The sequence below is a fragment of the Anser brachyrhynchus genome (assembly GCF_964034855.1).
Source record: "Anser brachyrhynchus genome assembly, chromosome: 6".
NCBI lineage: Eukaryota > Metazoa > Chordata > Aves > Anseriformes > Anatidae > Anser > Anser brachyrhynchus.
Window position 1 is genome coordinate 28,251,448 of NC_137700.1, and position 16,267 is coordinate 28,267,714.

Genomic DNA, 16,267 nt, shown 5'->3' on the forward strand with positions numbered 1-16,267 from the left:
AATTTAAACATAACAAGTAAACATGTATTTATTCTTTATTTATAAATTAGCAGGCATTACGTCCATATTTTTAATTTGAGATGGAACCAAAACAGTCATTCATGTGGTGACAACACATTTATCATCTCATCTGCCCAAACCTTTATTCAGGTAGTCAGTTTTCTAACTGTATAATCAAGTGTCCTTTTTCTGGTAATTTACAAGAGCAGATACTCTCTGTGGATGTATATTTGCACAAGAAAGTTGATCTCACTCAGTAGAAAATACAGATTAAAAATGGAACAGGTCTACTCTTGATATAGCTTCATTAGAACTTCATTAAAATTAACATTTATGTCAACAGAAAATGTAATCCCATAGAATTTAATTCTTCTGCTAAGTACTTCAACTATTTTACACTCACCAAATTCACTGCCATATTTCAATTTCTTCCAGTATAAATTCAATCCATTGGATTAAATTGTGCAATCTTACTGAGGCAAAGCAATGAATTCGAGAATTTTTACCTTCTGGAATTAAAAATAATACAGATTTAGCTTCTTTCCCCCCCCTTTTTTTTTGCCTTTTCCAGCATGTAATACTATAGTATAATGACCTATTCAAACTGGGATAGTATAGCCATTAACATCCAAAGTGTGTCACTGTTCAGACTTTAAATAATTATCTGGTAATGAAAGACAAATTAGGTTGTTCACGTTTACTTCTTTTTGCAGTGGTTTCTGTACCAGCCCCATTCCCTATATGGTTCCCCGTAAAACAGAGAAGAATTTCCTGACATTTACGTCTGAAATGGGCAACATTATACAAAACTGGGTTGACAGCAGAGTTGGCAAAAGTGAATAGCACTATCCAAAAGAAAACTGATGGCAAAATATTTAAATCTTGCTTGTAGTTCTGGACTAAAATTAAAAAAATAATGATTATAACTGGGCTCCACATGATGAAGAAGGAGATCATCAACACAATGAGGGCTCGGAATAGTTTGTAGTCCTGCTGGGAAACACGAATCTGATGATTTTGTGAGTAGGCCAAACCAGCATTTAAACTTTTTCTTGATGCTTTTGTAATCTGCAGTAAAAGAGAAGAAAGTAGATTTCACTGAAACCTAGAAATATTCTCAACACATTTTTACAGGTAGCAAGTGTCTGCACATGATGCTTCTGTTTTGAAAAGTGACTACTAAAAAAGGCATTGGAGAACTCCATGTTTACTTTTTGTTAATGGTTTCATTTCAAACATTTTCACTTTACTACCGAGGTTTTTCTTCCTCTCAGCTGTGAGCTCACCTCAGTATTAATGAAACTGGTTGTTCTCTGCATGGCTCTCCAGAAGCCATAAATACTATTCAGCATAAAATAGGGCCTTAATTACTCATGAAATCCCATTAACTTCAAATTACAACTTCATTTTCTCTATCTAAATAATCCCATTGATTTTTCCACAAATGCAAACTGGAACACAGGTAACAATCCTGTTGATGCACAAGAACGAACACAATCCAATTCTCTTATGGCCATGCTGGTATTATAAGGTAGGTATTAGAAGGAGCATGAATTTATTACAGTAACTAAATCATGGTATGTTTTAATTTTGAATGGGATTTCAGGTTTTGTGTAAACTCTTAGTTTTTCAGTCAGTAATCAGAATTGCTTTCTATGAATTAATCTGAAATCTTACAGATCCTTTTGTCACTATTAAAATCTCTGTGTCTTGTAAAATTACCGTCTGATGTAATAAACCAGAGGACGGCTAGTTTGGGAATCTGCTATTCATGGGTGTGTATCATCTGTCATTAGATAGAATATTGAATCCTAAGGTCTTGCAGAAAACTTTAAATCTTAAGCTCTACTCACAATGTCTTCATTGTAGTTTGCACAGAACATTTGAAGTCTGTTGGATTCATATATGTGATGCAAAGTAAAAAGAAAAAAAAAAAAGAAATATTTGGAAAAAAAAAAAAGCTAAATAATCAAGATGGCATTTTATCCCATGCATGGTTATTTTCAAAAGCTTCGATCAATCTGGTATTTAAGTAGGAAAGTCAAAAGCATAAGATTCTTTCTGGTATTTGTATGTGTGGCATTTCCCTTTACCAATAACTAAGAGAAGGGTAAGACTAATATGAGTAATACTTAATAGTTTCCTGGTTCAGGTAAAGATGAAAATAGTTATACACATTGAGTAATTTGTTCTTCTTTCTGCAGTTTGCTGAGTCTGTCACAGAGATTGATGTCCTAGAATAAGTATTCCTTAAGAACCTAGACATCTACCAACAATATCAATAGCCGCTTCCCTGATTTAAACGGGGCAGAGAATTCTGATATTTTGAACATGTAAAACTATTGCAGCTTGATCATCTCCTGCTGTACCTTCTTGACATCCAGAAATCAGGCTAATTCTGAATGATTCAAGAGTTGTTCCGAGAGCATACATAACCCACCTTAGTAAGAACATGCATTGCATAAAATACAAAGGACTAATGCCCACTTCAAGTATAAGTGTGCAGGGTTTTAAGCATTTGTCCAGAAAGTAGGAAAAACAAGCTCTGTACCCTCCTCAGCTTTCAGTTTCAAAGCAATGTCTACAGAATGTCCTCAACCAGCAGGCTTTGTATCTCCCATAAAAGCACCCTCCATCTTCCCTGTTGGAACTGCACAGTCTAGAACTAAGAATAAAAGAATCACCAGTACTGCAGTAAGACACAACTGCAACTTAATGAAATGCTCAACTGAAATGGGGTGATAGTGACATGTTTTGGATCCCTTTCTGGTGTGCCCAACATAAGGAATCTAGACACATACAGTGGGAATCTGGACTACACTCTGAGAACAAGTAATTTAAAGGTCATGTATATACAAGTAAGTAACATTTTTACTGATTCTTGCCTCTTATCTAAATCCATATGGGTTGGGCCTTGCCTGAGGGGGGAACACTGCAGAAACAAGTAACTCCATTAACTAAACATGCCTTCTAATCTGTCATTTTTGCCAGTGTTCTGGGAAGTGTATAAAAATAATGTTCAGTTTCAGATTAAATTGAGCTACATTTGTAGAATATATTTCTTATTAACTTAGAGCATCATCCTCATAGATGCTATGTTAAATGAATACACTAATGCTTTGAACTGCTTCCAGTAATACTTAGCATTGTACCCAGTGAGTACTGGCATTGTGGAGTGTTCTGACGAAGTTAGAGTGAATCTGTTCTTGGGAATGACTCAAGGATTAAGTTATACTCCATCTGAGTTCTGGGTGCTTCCTGGAGAGCTCTGTGAGAAAGAAACAATTACAACATATGGGAATCTGCTATAGGCCTTATTCCTTTTTCAGTTCAGGAGAAGCGGTAACACATCTCAGCATCTGTGTTATCAAGCTGGAAAAGAAATGTGAGCATAGCAGCAAGGGGTTGTTTTGTAATCCACTTTTCTGAACGCTTTTGGGGGATTCTAGATCCATACGTGCCACTGTGTTTTCCAAATCTACCTACAATAATCTGGAGTCTGCAAGGACAAGCAGAACACCATTCCTGTCCTGCTCTCTGAACAAGGACTGTGGCATTCCTCGGCCTTCAGTTTCTTGCAATTTTTTCAAAGGGCTTGGACTCCCCATTGAGTTACTGTATGCTCTTCACCTACAGGCAGTATGAGGTTGCAAAAGGCAAGTATTTTACTTCACTAGAAGAGGTTTACCTAATGCATTAACCTCAAGATTGTAATGAGGTTAGAGTGTAGAGAAACTCAAAACTGATGACTGACAACAAGCTTGAGTCCGATCAATAGCAGTCCATGCACAGCCTTGGAGTCTAGGTCCCAGGTTCATGTACACCTACATATACCTCTGTTTCATGTACCCACAGCCTCTGGTGCTCACCATTTCACCAATTAATTCCCTGCTCAATAATTGGTGTATTTTGAGGTTCCTTTCCAAAGCTTTTACTTTTCCTTAGTAAAATAGTATGAGAAATTTAATTAGTCCATACAGGAATCAAGAATCTTTCCAGGGCAGTTGCTAAAAAAACATACATTCCTGTACTTAGTTTGACGTTTTCTAGCTCTTTTCTCACACTGTTTTTGGAAGAAGAGGGGTTATAAAATCAGATTTTTAAAATGAATTTAGGTGTCTAGTACCATGCTTGCTAGGATATAGACTTTGGTGCCTGTATTTCAACATCTACTCAGAAAGAATGAGGATGTGGTGTTCGGTTTACACTCTGTCTGCAAAGTCAGAAGTTGTGGAGGAATAAATGTGTTCTAATAAAATCTGTGAACTACAAATCCATGCAGAAAGCAGAAAAATCAGTAGATCTAAAAAGGGAAGGACTGTTGTTTCCAATCCTGCCTTTCTTTGCTTTCCTACAACTCCCTTGCAAGTCTGTGGACTCTGAGCTAAAGAAATGCAACATCTAGTTTTCAGTTATTTCAGATGCTTAAGTCTGTATGAATTTAGGAGATTGAGAGTCTTTAAATATGAATAACACATAAATGGAGAAGGGTATTAAATACTGTATATAAATGACGACAAACTTTGTGTTAGGCTTCTGGTAATGTGCCATTTAAGCATGTCTTTAGTTGAAATGTACAGGCTTACAGGTTGAAATGTCTCAGTTTATATCACACACTTTTCTACCAGAGCTAATAATGTCTATACTCTTTAAGTGTGTTTGTATACGATGATGATATGTTGATGCCTAGGGAATGGCTGTTTACTTCTCCTAGTTGTTTAACAAAATAGAAAAGTACCTGCAAGATTCTGGAGTAACTGATGACAATGACTAATCCCGGTATTAAAAACACAACAATGGCATAGGTCACATCCCAAAGTATTTCTCCTGCAGTGCTGGGCCAAACCAAGGTGCAAATCTGAACCTCCTGTTTGCAAAGAATAAAGAAGCAAATTAACATTATACAGTTATTTTTACCACAACGTTGTCCTTATCCCCCCCCCGTGCCTACGGAGAAAACGGCTGCAGACTAAACTGAACCTGTGAAAACTTTCATGTATCACTTTATGTTTCTTAAAGCCCACACGTGTACAGATAGGTGAGTTGTCCTCAGTCTAGTCAGTGCCATCAATTCCGGACAATATGCTAACGGCAACTTTTACACACTAACGTGTGCCGAAACGGGGAATTTCGACCTGCAGAGGGGAGAGCAGCAGCCTGACCGCTGCCGAGCCCCATTTCGGGACGGGCCGGGGGCCGCCTGCCGCCCGCCTCACAGCCCGCTGCTGCCCGCTCCCCGGCGCCGCTCGCCCCCCGGTGGCGGAGGCGGAGAGCCTGGAGCCTTCTCCCCGCTGGCCCCTACCTCCCCGGCGGCGGCGGGCAGCCGCACCACGGTGAAGAAGCAGCAGAGCGGCAGGGTGACGGCGGCGGCGAAGCCCCAGACGAGGAGGGCGGCGGCCAGCACCTTGCGGCGGCGGCAGGCGGCGTGGCGCAGCCGGGCGATGCTGACGACGCGCTCCAGGCTGACGGCCGACAGGGAGAGGATGATGACGGTGCCGCTGAGGGTCATCATGTAGAAGAGCATGTGGCAGATGACGTCGCCCAGCACCCAGGACTCGGTCCAGCGCACGACGCTGATGAAGGGGATGGCGGTGATGAAGAGCAGGTCGGCGCAGAAGAGGTTGAGGACCAGGCAGTTGGCGACGCACAGCCGGTGCCGCCGCCAGGCCAGCAGGCAGATGCCCCAGACGTTGCCCACCAAGGCCAGCAGGAAGATTGAGCCCAGCGCCACCGACTCACCGACACGCAGGGCCGTCACGTTGCGGCCCCTGAAGTCCGAGAAGAAGGGGAAGTAGGTCCTGTAGCCCCCCGCGGCCCCGGCCCCGGGCATGAGGGCGGCCGGTGGGCATGAGCGAGCTAGGGGAAGGGCTGCGCTCCCAGCCGCCACGGCGGCACCCGGGGTGCCCTCCTGACACGGGGCGGGGGGCTGGCCGCCATCCCCCTCCTCGCCTTCCTCCTGGTCCTGCTGCCGAGGGCTCAGCCGTGCCAGCAGTGCGGTTTATGGCCCTCGTGCCGGAGTGGAACAAGGAAGTGGGAGGGTAAACACGGCGCAGCTCACACAGAGGCGAGGCTGGTGCGCGTGGGGAGGCAGAGAGGGGTGGGCGCGAGTGGGGCCACCCAACACCTCCCTGGGAGGGTGTGCAGCAAAGCAGTGGCACCTCTGTGCCAATGGGACCAGGCTTGGCCACATCCTTCAGGGTGGTCCTGGTCTGCCCTGCTCTCCAGACAGGTCCCTGGGGTGCCAGTGACCTGGGGAGGCCTTCCAGGCTGCACCATGATGCTCCCCTCCACTGGGAGCACCTGTGGTAAAGCACAGGGCAAAACAAAAGCTCCAGGAAGGGCTTTTGAGGAGGGATGGCTTTGAGAGCTCTTCTAGGGGCCAGGATAACAAGTGCTGTTCTAAGGTAAAAAAGAGGAATTTATCCATTGCCTCGGGTCTTGATAGTGGTTTTTGGAAACAGCGGTCCTGTGCATTGCATGTGTTGATGGTGGTCCACTGTTGGGGGGAGACATAACAGTACTGTTTTGTGGATTCTTGTTCTAGTTTGATCCAGAGTCCTACCTTTCTGTGTTACGAGTTCTTGAGGAAGAAGCCTCATTAATCAAGACGTGTAGGAAGTACCGTCTTTTTTCAGGACATTAATTTCTGAGTGTTTGCTCAAACTGTAAAGGAGGCTTTCCTGCTTACGCTCTTCATTCCAGATGATTTAGAAATGTACAGGGAGTGAAGCGTATAAATCATCACAAACAAGCAGATAATGCCTCATAAAAGAAGATAAAATGTTTTCAGAAAGTGTGTAAACAGTTGTATAACTTCAGACAGCTCTAGATGAATTAGTTTGATTCAGTGCCAATGTAGGTGCTTGTGGTTTCTGTTAGAGGCTTTGCCATATGGAGTTACTCCTTTTGATTTTCTTATCAACTGTATTCTAGGTGAGAGTTATTCCATACTGATATATCAGCAGGACTTCGTAAGCAGGCATTGCTTTTGCATTATTCTGGATGTGACCCCTGAAATGAACCTGTTATGTAATGGCATTAGCAGGGATTCCAGAAACTTGGTCATTCTAGGAGATGATCACGTAATGAGGACTGACAAGAGCGAGATTTTTACTGGACCGCTTCCCACATCTTTGCTAGTGCAGAATTTACATTTCTTTTAATTAACATGTTTTCTCTTGAGCTAGAGTGGCTCAAACTCTCTATTCTGTCTCATCAGAGTTTAAAGGGCCACTTAAGCAGGTAGATGAGATGCTCCTACTACTTCCTGCTGATTTGTATTTGACTGTATCAGATGTGGGCAGATTGGCTAGTGAGTGGGTGGCTGCTGTGAACAATGACCTCAAAAGAAAACAATAGGAAAACTTGGAAAGATGAATTTTTGGCAGCCAGCAACACAAGTGACTGACAAGTGTCTCAAAACACATTCCGTATCATTTGCTAGGAGAAAAAACTGCACCTATATTGCAGAAGGTTCAGCAAAGCCTGTCATATCCAGGCACGGTTTATACTGACTGTGCCATGGACTGATTCTGTAAAATGCATAGCAAATCTTGAAACACAGCAAATACCTTCCTGTTGCCACAGTCACTCAGGCTTGGAACTTGATACAAGCTGACAAAGCAGCCCCAAAGTTGTGGGCAAGTAGCAGTAGCAGCGATGAGGTCGGTTCTGTTAGAGGCTGGGATGTGGAAAAGGGCAATTATCAGAGGTCTGGCTGTGCCTATGCAAAAACTTACAAGGCATTAACAGGACCTGTAGGGCGTAGCTGACCACTGGTAGCACAGATCAATGCAAATTGTGTTATGAATAAAATCTTCATGACCTTAGGCATAAGTGAAAATTGAAGTTGGAAACTGATCCTATCAATTCAGGGTAAAGTAAACACAATGGAAACTGATTGCAGGAAAGAAATAGGGAGGGAAACATACAAAGCAGAGTTATCGAAGAAGTGAAGATACATTCAGTCAGGAAGGAAAGAAATGCTGTGGAGGAGCAGAAGATCTGAAAATGTGAAAGTATTGGGACAGGTCTTTGATCTTCTTTAGAAAGGGTCACCTTTAGCTTTGGTCCTTAGGTGTGAATGAGAACCTTATTTACTTGATATAAACCTGTTGTTTGCTCAGGAGTACCAAAGCAAAGTGCTGCTTTCAATATGCTGTCAGAGCTTCAGGCTGGCCTGTGTACAGAATATTATACATGGAGACTGCAGAGGTGTGAAGAAACAAGCACATTTCAGTGAGGCTTTATCAAATGAATTGGAGGTCCTTGCAGGAAAAAACCAGTCTGATTATTCATGGGTTTAATGGATCCATTTACCTAAAAAAAATAGTTTTCTTTTCCCTCCCATGAAGTACAAAAGCTGTATTTGCTGTTGGATGGCTGTAATCACAGCAACCATCACATCATGAAAGCTGAGGAAGGGAGGAATCATAACCTCAATATAGCACTCTTGCATTACTGTAATAGGTGGATGTTGTGTGCACTATATAGTCCACATATGCTTATGAAAAGGAAGTGATTAACAAAATGCTTGGAAACCTCTTACAATTGCTTAACCTATATCATTTTTTCAACCTACGTGCTCTTGTACTTTCAGAAGTGATGCAACACAGAGTCAACTCAGATTTCCCAGTTCTAGCCTAAATGAAATTTATGAGGCCCTCTGCAGATCTAGTTAGCCAGCCTATGGGGAAGAATATCTTGTTTCTTTTTTTGTGCTTTTTGTCCTGAATAAAAGCCCAAGTCTTTGCCTTCTCTATGGCAAATAAGGGCTCTGTTACCTGATACCATAAGCTGGGCTCTGTTTTTCAGATTGTTCCCCTGACAACCATGAACTGTCACGACAGATGGGGATAGGTCAGCTTACTTATTTCTTGGGCATAAGAAAGACATCTCAGAGAGACCTCCTGGGCTAGGTGATGCTGGGAGGTGGGCATTCTTTTTCCACTTGGACATGACCTGGGAAAGCTTTTTGCCTTATTTACATATTCTCTTGCCTGTAGATTGTTGTGTAGGTCCTTGGGCAGTATTTCCCTGCACCTGTGTCACAATGAGTAAATAGTACTCACTTTTGTAACAGGTGTGTTGTATATTTACTGTTTGCTAAGCAATATAAGTTCACCGTGTTAGAAATGTTGACTCTGTCATCACAAAAGAGGTTACGAGCTGGCAGGTGACTCAAGCTGTGTCTATATAATAAGGGTTTTAGCAAAAGTTGCAACACAGATTAGCTTTCTATTTTCATCTTTTTTTTTTTTTCACTTACCATACTTGTAGCTGTTCTTCTTCTAGATACTATTAATAAAGCACTCGAAAGTAGTTATGCCATTGTCATGTTTGTTTCAAGTGCAAATCTATTTTTATTTATTTTGCATTTTTATGGAGTTTTCTAACTGCTCATGCACAGTATGCTTTCATTATCAATGAGCTGAAGCATTTACACCAATGTCTAAGGGATTATTTTAAACTTGATGCAAATTTAAATGCATCTGTTTGTCTTTATATAGTAGCAAGCTCACCCACTTCAGCATCCACAGAAAATACCAGATGCTCATTGGATCTGTGTGATCATGTCAAGAACTAATCCCAGTTGCTTCTGGGGAGTCTCATTTTCCTGTGCTCAGTATCCATTACCAGCAGGCTGGGTTGTGTGCTAGTGGTGCTGTAGATTCAAGCTGCTGCAGCAGAATTACTGGCCAATGCCTCAGACTAAAGGAAAACCACCAATAATACGCTCAGTGGATGTGCTTACTAAAACAGCTGGGTCAGATTTTTGTCATCAACACCCCTCCCCCTAGCTTTCTGTTACTAATTTTCAGGTATGCATTATGTTACTCACATACCTGCTGATGAGATTTGATGCAGGGCCATCAAGGCAAATGCCATGTTGTTTCTGTGAAGGATTTACAAACAAAACTTGTCACCAACCTGTCTTGCTCATGAGATGTACTTGGACCTTCTCTGAACATGCCTGTCCACTGGGCTGCACACAGTGCAGAGATCACAGGTATCGTCTTCCTTTGTATTGCAGAACTCTGTGATTAGAGAATGCTCTTAGTTATGGTTTGGTGTGCTTTCTTTACCTTATATCTCATCTTAGAAGAGTAACTTGTTGAGAGCAGCAGTGGTCCTTCAGGTCAAAATCAGGATATAAGATTTGCCTCTGAAAGTCAGGCATTTTGGAAATAAGGGCTACAGGGTGCTTCCCTGGAACAAAGAAAAACTGTCTTTACTGGAAGACAGGGTTTGTACTCAGCTAGGATTAAACTACGACTAGAGAAAGAAAAATTAAAAAAATTGCAACACCAATAAGAAAAAGTATAGCTAACTGTAAGATATGATGTAAAACCCTCTAACTTCCCAAGTGTAACACTAAATCATGTTATTTCCCACACTGTTCATGTTTTTCATTATCAGTGGCTGTTTGGGAGTCTGGTTACATTATAATTTAATATGAAATGATTAAAGAGATGTGACTTACAGTTTCTCATAAACCATGTCTAGAATGCGTGGATACCTAAATGATAAGTGTAGTTTTCGGTCCAGTCAAATGAGATAATGCTAACCAGATCATACTTGTTACATTGATAAAACTTGTGCTCTCGCGGATGCAGTCTGCGTATACACCACTTTTGAGTAGATCAGGGAAATTAAACCTGGCTGCACTTCTGTCAAGAAGCAAACTGGATGTCATTATGATAAGGTCCCAGACTTGTTTATTATATTCTGAGGCACTTTGTTTTGCGCACTCATCTTGAGACTACTTATTCAGTATAAAACACTTAGGCAGCAATTACACAGAGACCACAGAAATGAATGTAGGTCCCTGCCTACTGGTGGGGAGCTCTGCTGCAGTTCTGAAGGGGGACTGGGTGCAAAAGCACGCCTCGCTTTGTGGGTATCTGACATGGACAATGTCCACTTTTTTGCAATAAAAGACTCATTTTTCTTGGGCAATCAACACTAGAAGAAAATTTACATCTGCAAATCCTTAATACTACCTCCTTTTTGCACACTCAACCTTTCCCAAGGATGGTTTCTTGCTTCCTTGGGTAGCTCCCCTCAGTATGTGGCTTCCTGATTTGTGTTCTTGGGCACCTTGTGGGCTGGATCCCAAACTCCCAGCTTGGAGCTGTGGAAGTTGTAGAGACAGAGTGAGGAAGAGCCAGACACCATAGCTCCGCTTGTTAAAATGATGTGGGAATGAGGCAGTTCCCAGCACTAAGGAATTACCTGCTTTGGCAGGGGGGTTGGACCTGATGATCTTTCGAGGTCCCTTCCAACCCCTACAATTCTGTGGTTCTGTGAATTAAGTGACATCAAGTTGCACCTGCGGAGTTCAGATGCGTGAGTGCAATTAGTGATTTAAAATGGCTTTGTCTGCTCAGACTAGAAGTTTATACAAACATGGCAATGCCAATATTTTTTCCAGCTGAGAAGCAAGGTGAAGTTGAATTGTTAAAATGACTTGTGGTGCAGTAGCTACTAATTTCATATGTTGTGAAATAACATGGAGAGTCAGTGCAGAAAGGCGGACCATTATGTTAACTGCTTCTTTTTTGAATGTTACAGTCTGTTGTTTTAAAGGTCTATGTGTGTAATCAGACATAGGGCTTCAGGGGGCGTTGAGAAAACATTAGGCCAATACCAATGACCTAAGGCAGAGTCACCTGTCAGGAATGGTTTAGATTGTTTTATCTAACTGTCCTGGTAAATCTCCAGTGGTGGAGGTTGTACAGCCTCCATAAGCACCGTGTTTCACTGCTCATCTATTCCAACCACCAGAAAGATTTTCCTTAGGTTGGAATTTCCCCTGTTCCAATTCTACGCTTGTTATTCTTCTCACTGAACATAGGAAGACTTTATTTTTTCCTCTGTATGAAATGTCATTTTTCATGACAACATGCTGTCTTTGTAGACCACATAACCCTGATTCTTCAATGATTTTGATTAGAAATCTGAAAGGCTTATTACATTCTCATTAGCCTAAACTGTTCTTGAAGTACAGTGCTCAAAATTGGTTATGGTATTCCAGCTAAAACACTAAACAGTATTGACTAGAAATGCAAGATTATGTGTAAAATATGTAAGAGTCTATTTATTCATGAGGTTGTAAAACTGTTGCACAATCATGCAAGTGGGATACTGAGTCATGCTCAGTTTCTGTTTACTGTAATCCCAAGAAACTTTCCTTTAAACCTGATAAACTGTCATACTATGTGTTTTGCTTTTGGGTTATTCCTACCTGTAATACTTACTGTACTCATCCTATTTAGTTCATTGGTCTTGACAAATTGAAAATTAATGCTGTCCTCTAACGAGTTCTTAGTTCCTACCTTGGATTTTATGTGTACCCTATTCCAGCAGCATGTGCATCATCTGTGGAAACAGTAAATAGTTTTGGAATCAAATATAGTACCATGGAATTGCCTAATACATTATCCTTACTTAATTCATGTCATGTTTTCACAGAAGCTTAAGGGGAGGCTTAAGGGGAAGAGAAATCCATTGAGAGCTACTGACACATGGGAACCATGTCTGCCTGTCAAAGCTTGAGATTATTAGAAGGTCCCGTAGAGGCATCCCCTATCCTTACACAAGGCATCCACTTGCGGCTGCTTGTCAGAGACACTGTGTTCTGACTACGTCAGTCAGACCGAAGACCAACTTTAGCTGCACTTACGTTCTTGTGACTATGATTTATTGATACTTAATTACGTAATACAGCTTTTCAGCCACTTGTGCTATCCACGGTATAGGCTAGAGGAAATAATTGTATTTCCCTGCATTTTTAAGAAACTGGCATTTGAAATAGAAGGTCCATGTTAGCATATCTTTTGCTTTTTTCCTGATCCATAGCACTTGGTTAGTAAGGAAACAGAAGACACATGACGAGATTCATAGTGCCAGCTCTATGATAGTCTTTTTTTCTCCCCGTTATCTTGATATGGTCTAAAATTCCTTGACTTCTTTTCTTCTTCCTTGTTTGGCATCATGCTTTTCTTTATTTCCCTCCCAGTCTTTTAAAATCCTACCTGTTCCAGAATCCACAAACATCATAGCATACAACATAGCTGCATGGATGACTTCAGGGATGTTCTGCACTGTCTTTCCCTGGTAGATACCTGCTTTGCCTGGATGGGTGCCTTCACAGACCCTCACGGTGACAATGTTTCTATGTTTTTAACACCCAGAAACTTTCAACAGGATCATCCTTACATTCCCTTACTGCAGGGAACAGATCCACTTGGCTACTTAATTCTGTCATATTTTTCAAATTAGAGAAAGGAAAAGATTTGGAACTGCTGTAAGTAGTCTGAGTTGTGTAGTACCAAGCTATGTAACATAGCTTATATTACAATATAGTGTTAATCTCTTCTTGTATCTTTTTGTATGATAATTGATTACAATTTTTTAAGTTAAAACCATAGCCACGACTGTCTCTGTAATCTTAACAGCTCAATCACATTACAAGATGTGAAAACTAGATTGATTAGCAGATTAAAATGGAAGTGTCTAAAACTCCTGTACTGCCTTACTTGTAATCTCTCACCTACATCTGCTTTGGTCCATAGATATCATGAGCGCAGTATTTCCCCTAATTGCTTTGAAGACACTGTACCATTTACATTAGTGTTATCTGCCGAGCAGTGATGAACAGTTGTCTTTAAATATTTGTGCTGTTCAGCATGATGCTTTTACAACGTAACAGGCACTATGGCTTCCCTGCCACTTTTTATTTGTGTAGTTGAAGTGGTTTATTATATAGTTTGCCTAAACATCAGTAGAACAGTCAGTGGCAAATAACTGTGTGAAAGATTTTTTATCAAAATCAAGAGTAAGAGATAAAGTTGCACAAGCAATTAAATGATGAGGAGTTGGTAGAATGGTTCTATGTAAGTTGATTAACTTAATGTAAGAAAAAGAACAGAGCCATCTTTCAGTTGCTGTTACTTCACAAGTTGTCCTCATGATAAAAGTCAGTAATTATACGCAGTATGGCTCTTTCCAACCCCACCACCTTGCATCAAAACCACTTAATTTGCTTTCCACTTACAAAGAACACTGGATGTGAAAGCCAGGATTTATTACTATGCTAGTATTGGTGAACCCTTGTCTTAATCCAAAAGCTTCTCTAGACCAGCATCTTCAAATGAGGCAGACTCAGAGAATTTTTGCTAGGTTGAACTATAATTGTGTTGAAATTCAGTTACTTGAAAGGGACATAACTCAGAATAGACAACTGAAATTGAAAATACAAAGTGCATGAAATAACATCTTTTTTTTTATTACTTCCTGTTGTACAAAGAATTAAATTCACAGCTAAATCCTAGCACTAAGATGAGCATTAGGCACAAACCTCTTATCTTAGATATAATCAGAGAGGAGCAGCAGACCTTTTCCTTGTCCATTTACTTTTAAGACTAAAATTTACTTTCAATCCTTAACTTCGTTTCTAAAGGGCCAAAAAAAGAGGCAGTGATATCACCTGCATGCTTTATGAAAGAGTTGGAGTTTGGGGGAATGGGCTAAAGTTGCGCCAGGAGAGGTTTAGGTTGGATATTAGGAAGAACTTCTTTAGTGAAAGGGTTGTTAGGCATTGGAATGGACTGCCCAGGGAAGTGGTTGAGTCACCGTCCCTGGAGGTCTTTAAGAGATGTTTAGATGTAGAGCTTAGTGATATGGTTTAGTGGAGGACTTGTTAGTGTTAGGTCAGAGGTTGAACTAGGTGATCCTGGAGGTCTCTTCCAACCTAGATGATTGTGTGTGATTCTGTGATTCCATTCTGTAGTTGGTTGTAATCCTGTAAGTGATGACATATTTGTGGTTGTGCTTTCAAAGTTGGACTTTTGACACTGGAGATTGTCATTTTACCAGTTTTCAACATACACAACATTGATGGTGCATAAATTTATCGGTACATTTTTTGTGCTTAGTTACACCTAAACATGTTGTGAGAGTTCAGAAGAGGTGTTGGAATAAACAAAATATTTTAAAGGATATTAATATATCAACTTTATCTGAATGTACTCACTTTAATATTAAATAACTGACCACCTAATGAGCTGCTGCCTTTCAGTCCTCCTCTACAGTACCAGCTTCTAATGAGCAAGTGTTTTAGGCTAATTTAAGAAAGCCTCAGAATTACTTCAGAGAATACTGCTGACCTGTAGCAGGCAAACTTATTTCATCTATAATACATAAAAGATCATAATTTCTTCTTACAGAAACCATGCTAAGTATACAACTGAGAACAGAATACTAGCTGATTAACGTGCTGTTAAAAGACAACTTAAACTTCCAAAAGTAGTTTAATAAGAGATTAAAGTCAAAGGCTGGAATGAAAAGTGCAGTTATTATCCTGCATTTAAAAGGTATTTAGAAGAACATGAAATTAAGGGAATTTCCATCATAGCAAAACCTTATGATTCCAAAGCATAATTTACTTCACTTGTTAGTTCATCACATCTTCCCTAAATAGCAGCAGCAGGTTTTCTGGCCAAACTGTCAAAGACAAAGATTAGCCTGAGAGACAGTCAGGAAAACTGAAAAGTGGCAATACAATCTCTGTCTCAAACACTGGCTTTATCAACAACATAATTAATATCATAATAATAATTTGGAAAAAAACCTTTGAAAACACCCTTCTATGTAAAAGTAAGATTTAACCATTAAAGAGTAGAGAGAATGTTATGGGTTGGAGGCACAAAATTTTACAGTAAACTGTAATAGAAAAAAATGACACCAGGTAGCCATTCAATTCAGTATACCAGAGAAAGGTACACCTTGGAGTCTGGCTGAGCGTAGGTAATTTCCTGGCCTCAGCAAGCCATAAAATTGTAAAAGCAGCAAATACCTTAGATAGCGTGCTGCCTTAAGATTTCTTCACTTCAATCATTCTCATGAAAGGAATACTTGTTGATCTTTACTAAAGGTACAAGGAAGAAACTGCTAGCAACAGACCCAGGTTTACAGTATATGCTAGAAGAAAGCGATATGATTGCAAATCAATAAACACTCAGCTTTTGTCAGTTTCTAATTAGCTGCAAAAAGTTATTGCCAGCTTGTTTTGGAAGAGAGTAGTTCATTTAGAATGGACCTTCAAAGATCATCTAGTCCAACTGCCTGACTGCTTCAGGACTAGCCAAAATTTAAAGCATACTGTTCATGGCATTATCTAAATGCCTCTTGAACACTAACAGGCATTTTCTGTACGGGTATGAAATAGCAACACTCCAAATTCACTGGAGTACTTTATTTAAAC

At 40.5% G+C, this 16,267-nt stretch overlaps 1 protein-coding gene across 1 annotated transcript; it reads right to left on the reverse strand.

Annotated features, from left to right (window-relative positions):
• Positions 1–17: 17 nt before the first annotated feature.
• Positions 18–16,195, reverse strand: FFAR4 (free fatty acid receptor 4). The gene is made up of 3 exons (XM_080598671.1): positions 5,303–16,195; positions 4,739–4,867; positions 18–1,068 (listed from the first exon to the last, which is right to left on the reverse strand). Exons 1-3 carry the CDS (start codon positions 5,828–5,830, stop codon positions 661–663), a joined length of 1,065 nt encoding a protein of 354 aa, XP_080454797.1. The 5' UTR covers positions 5,831–16,195; the 3' UTR covers positions 18–660.
• Positions 16,196–16,267: the final 72 nt, after the last annotated feature.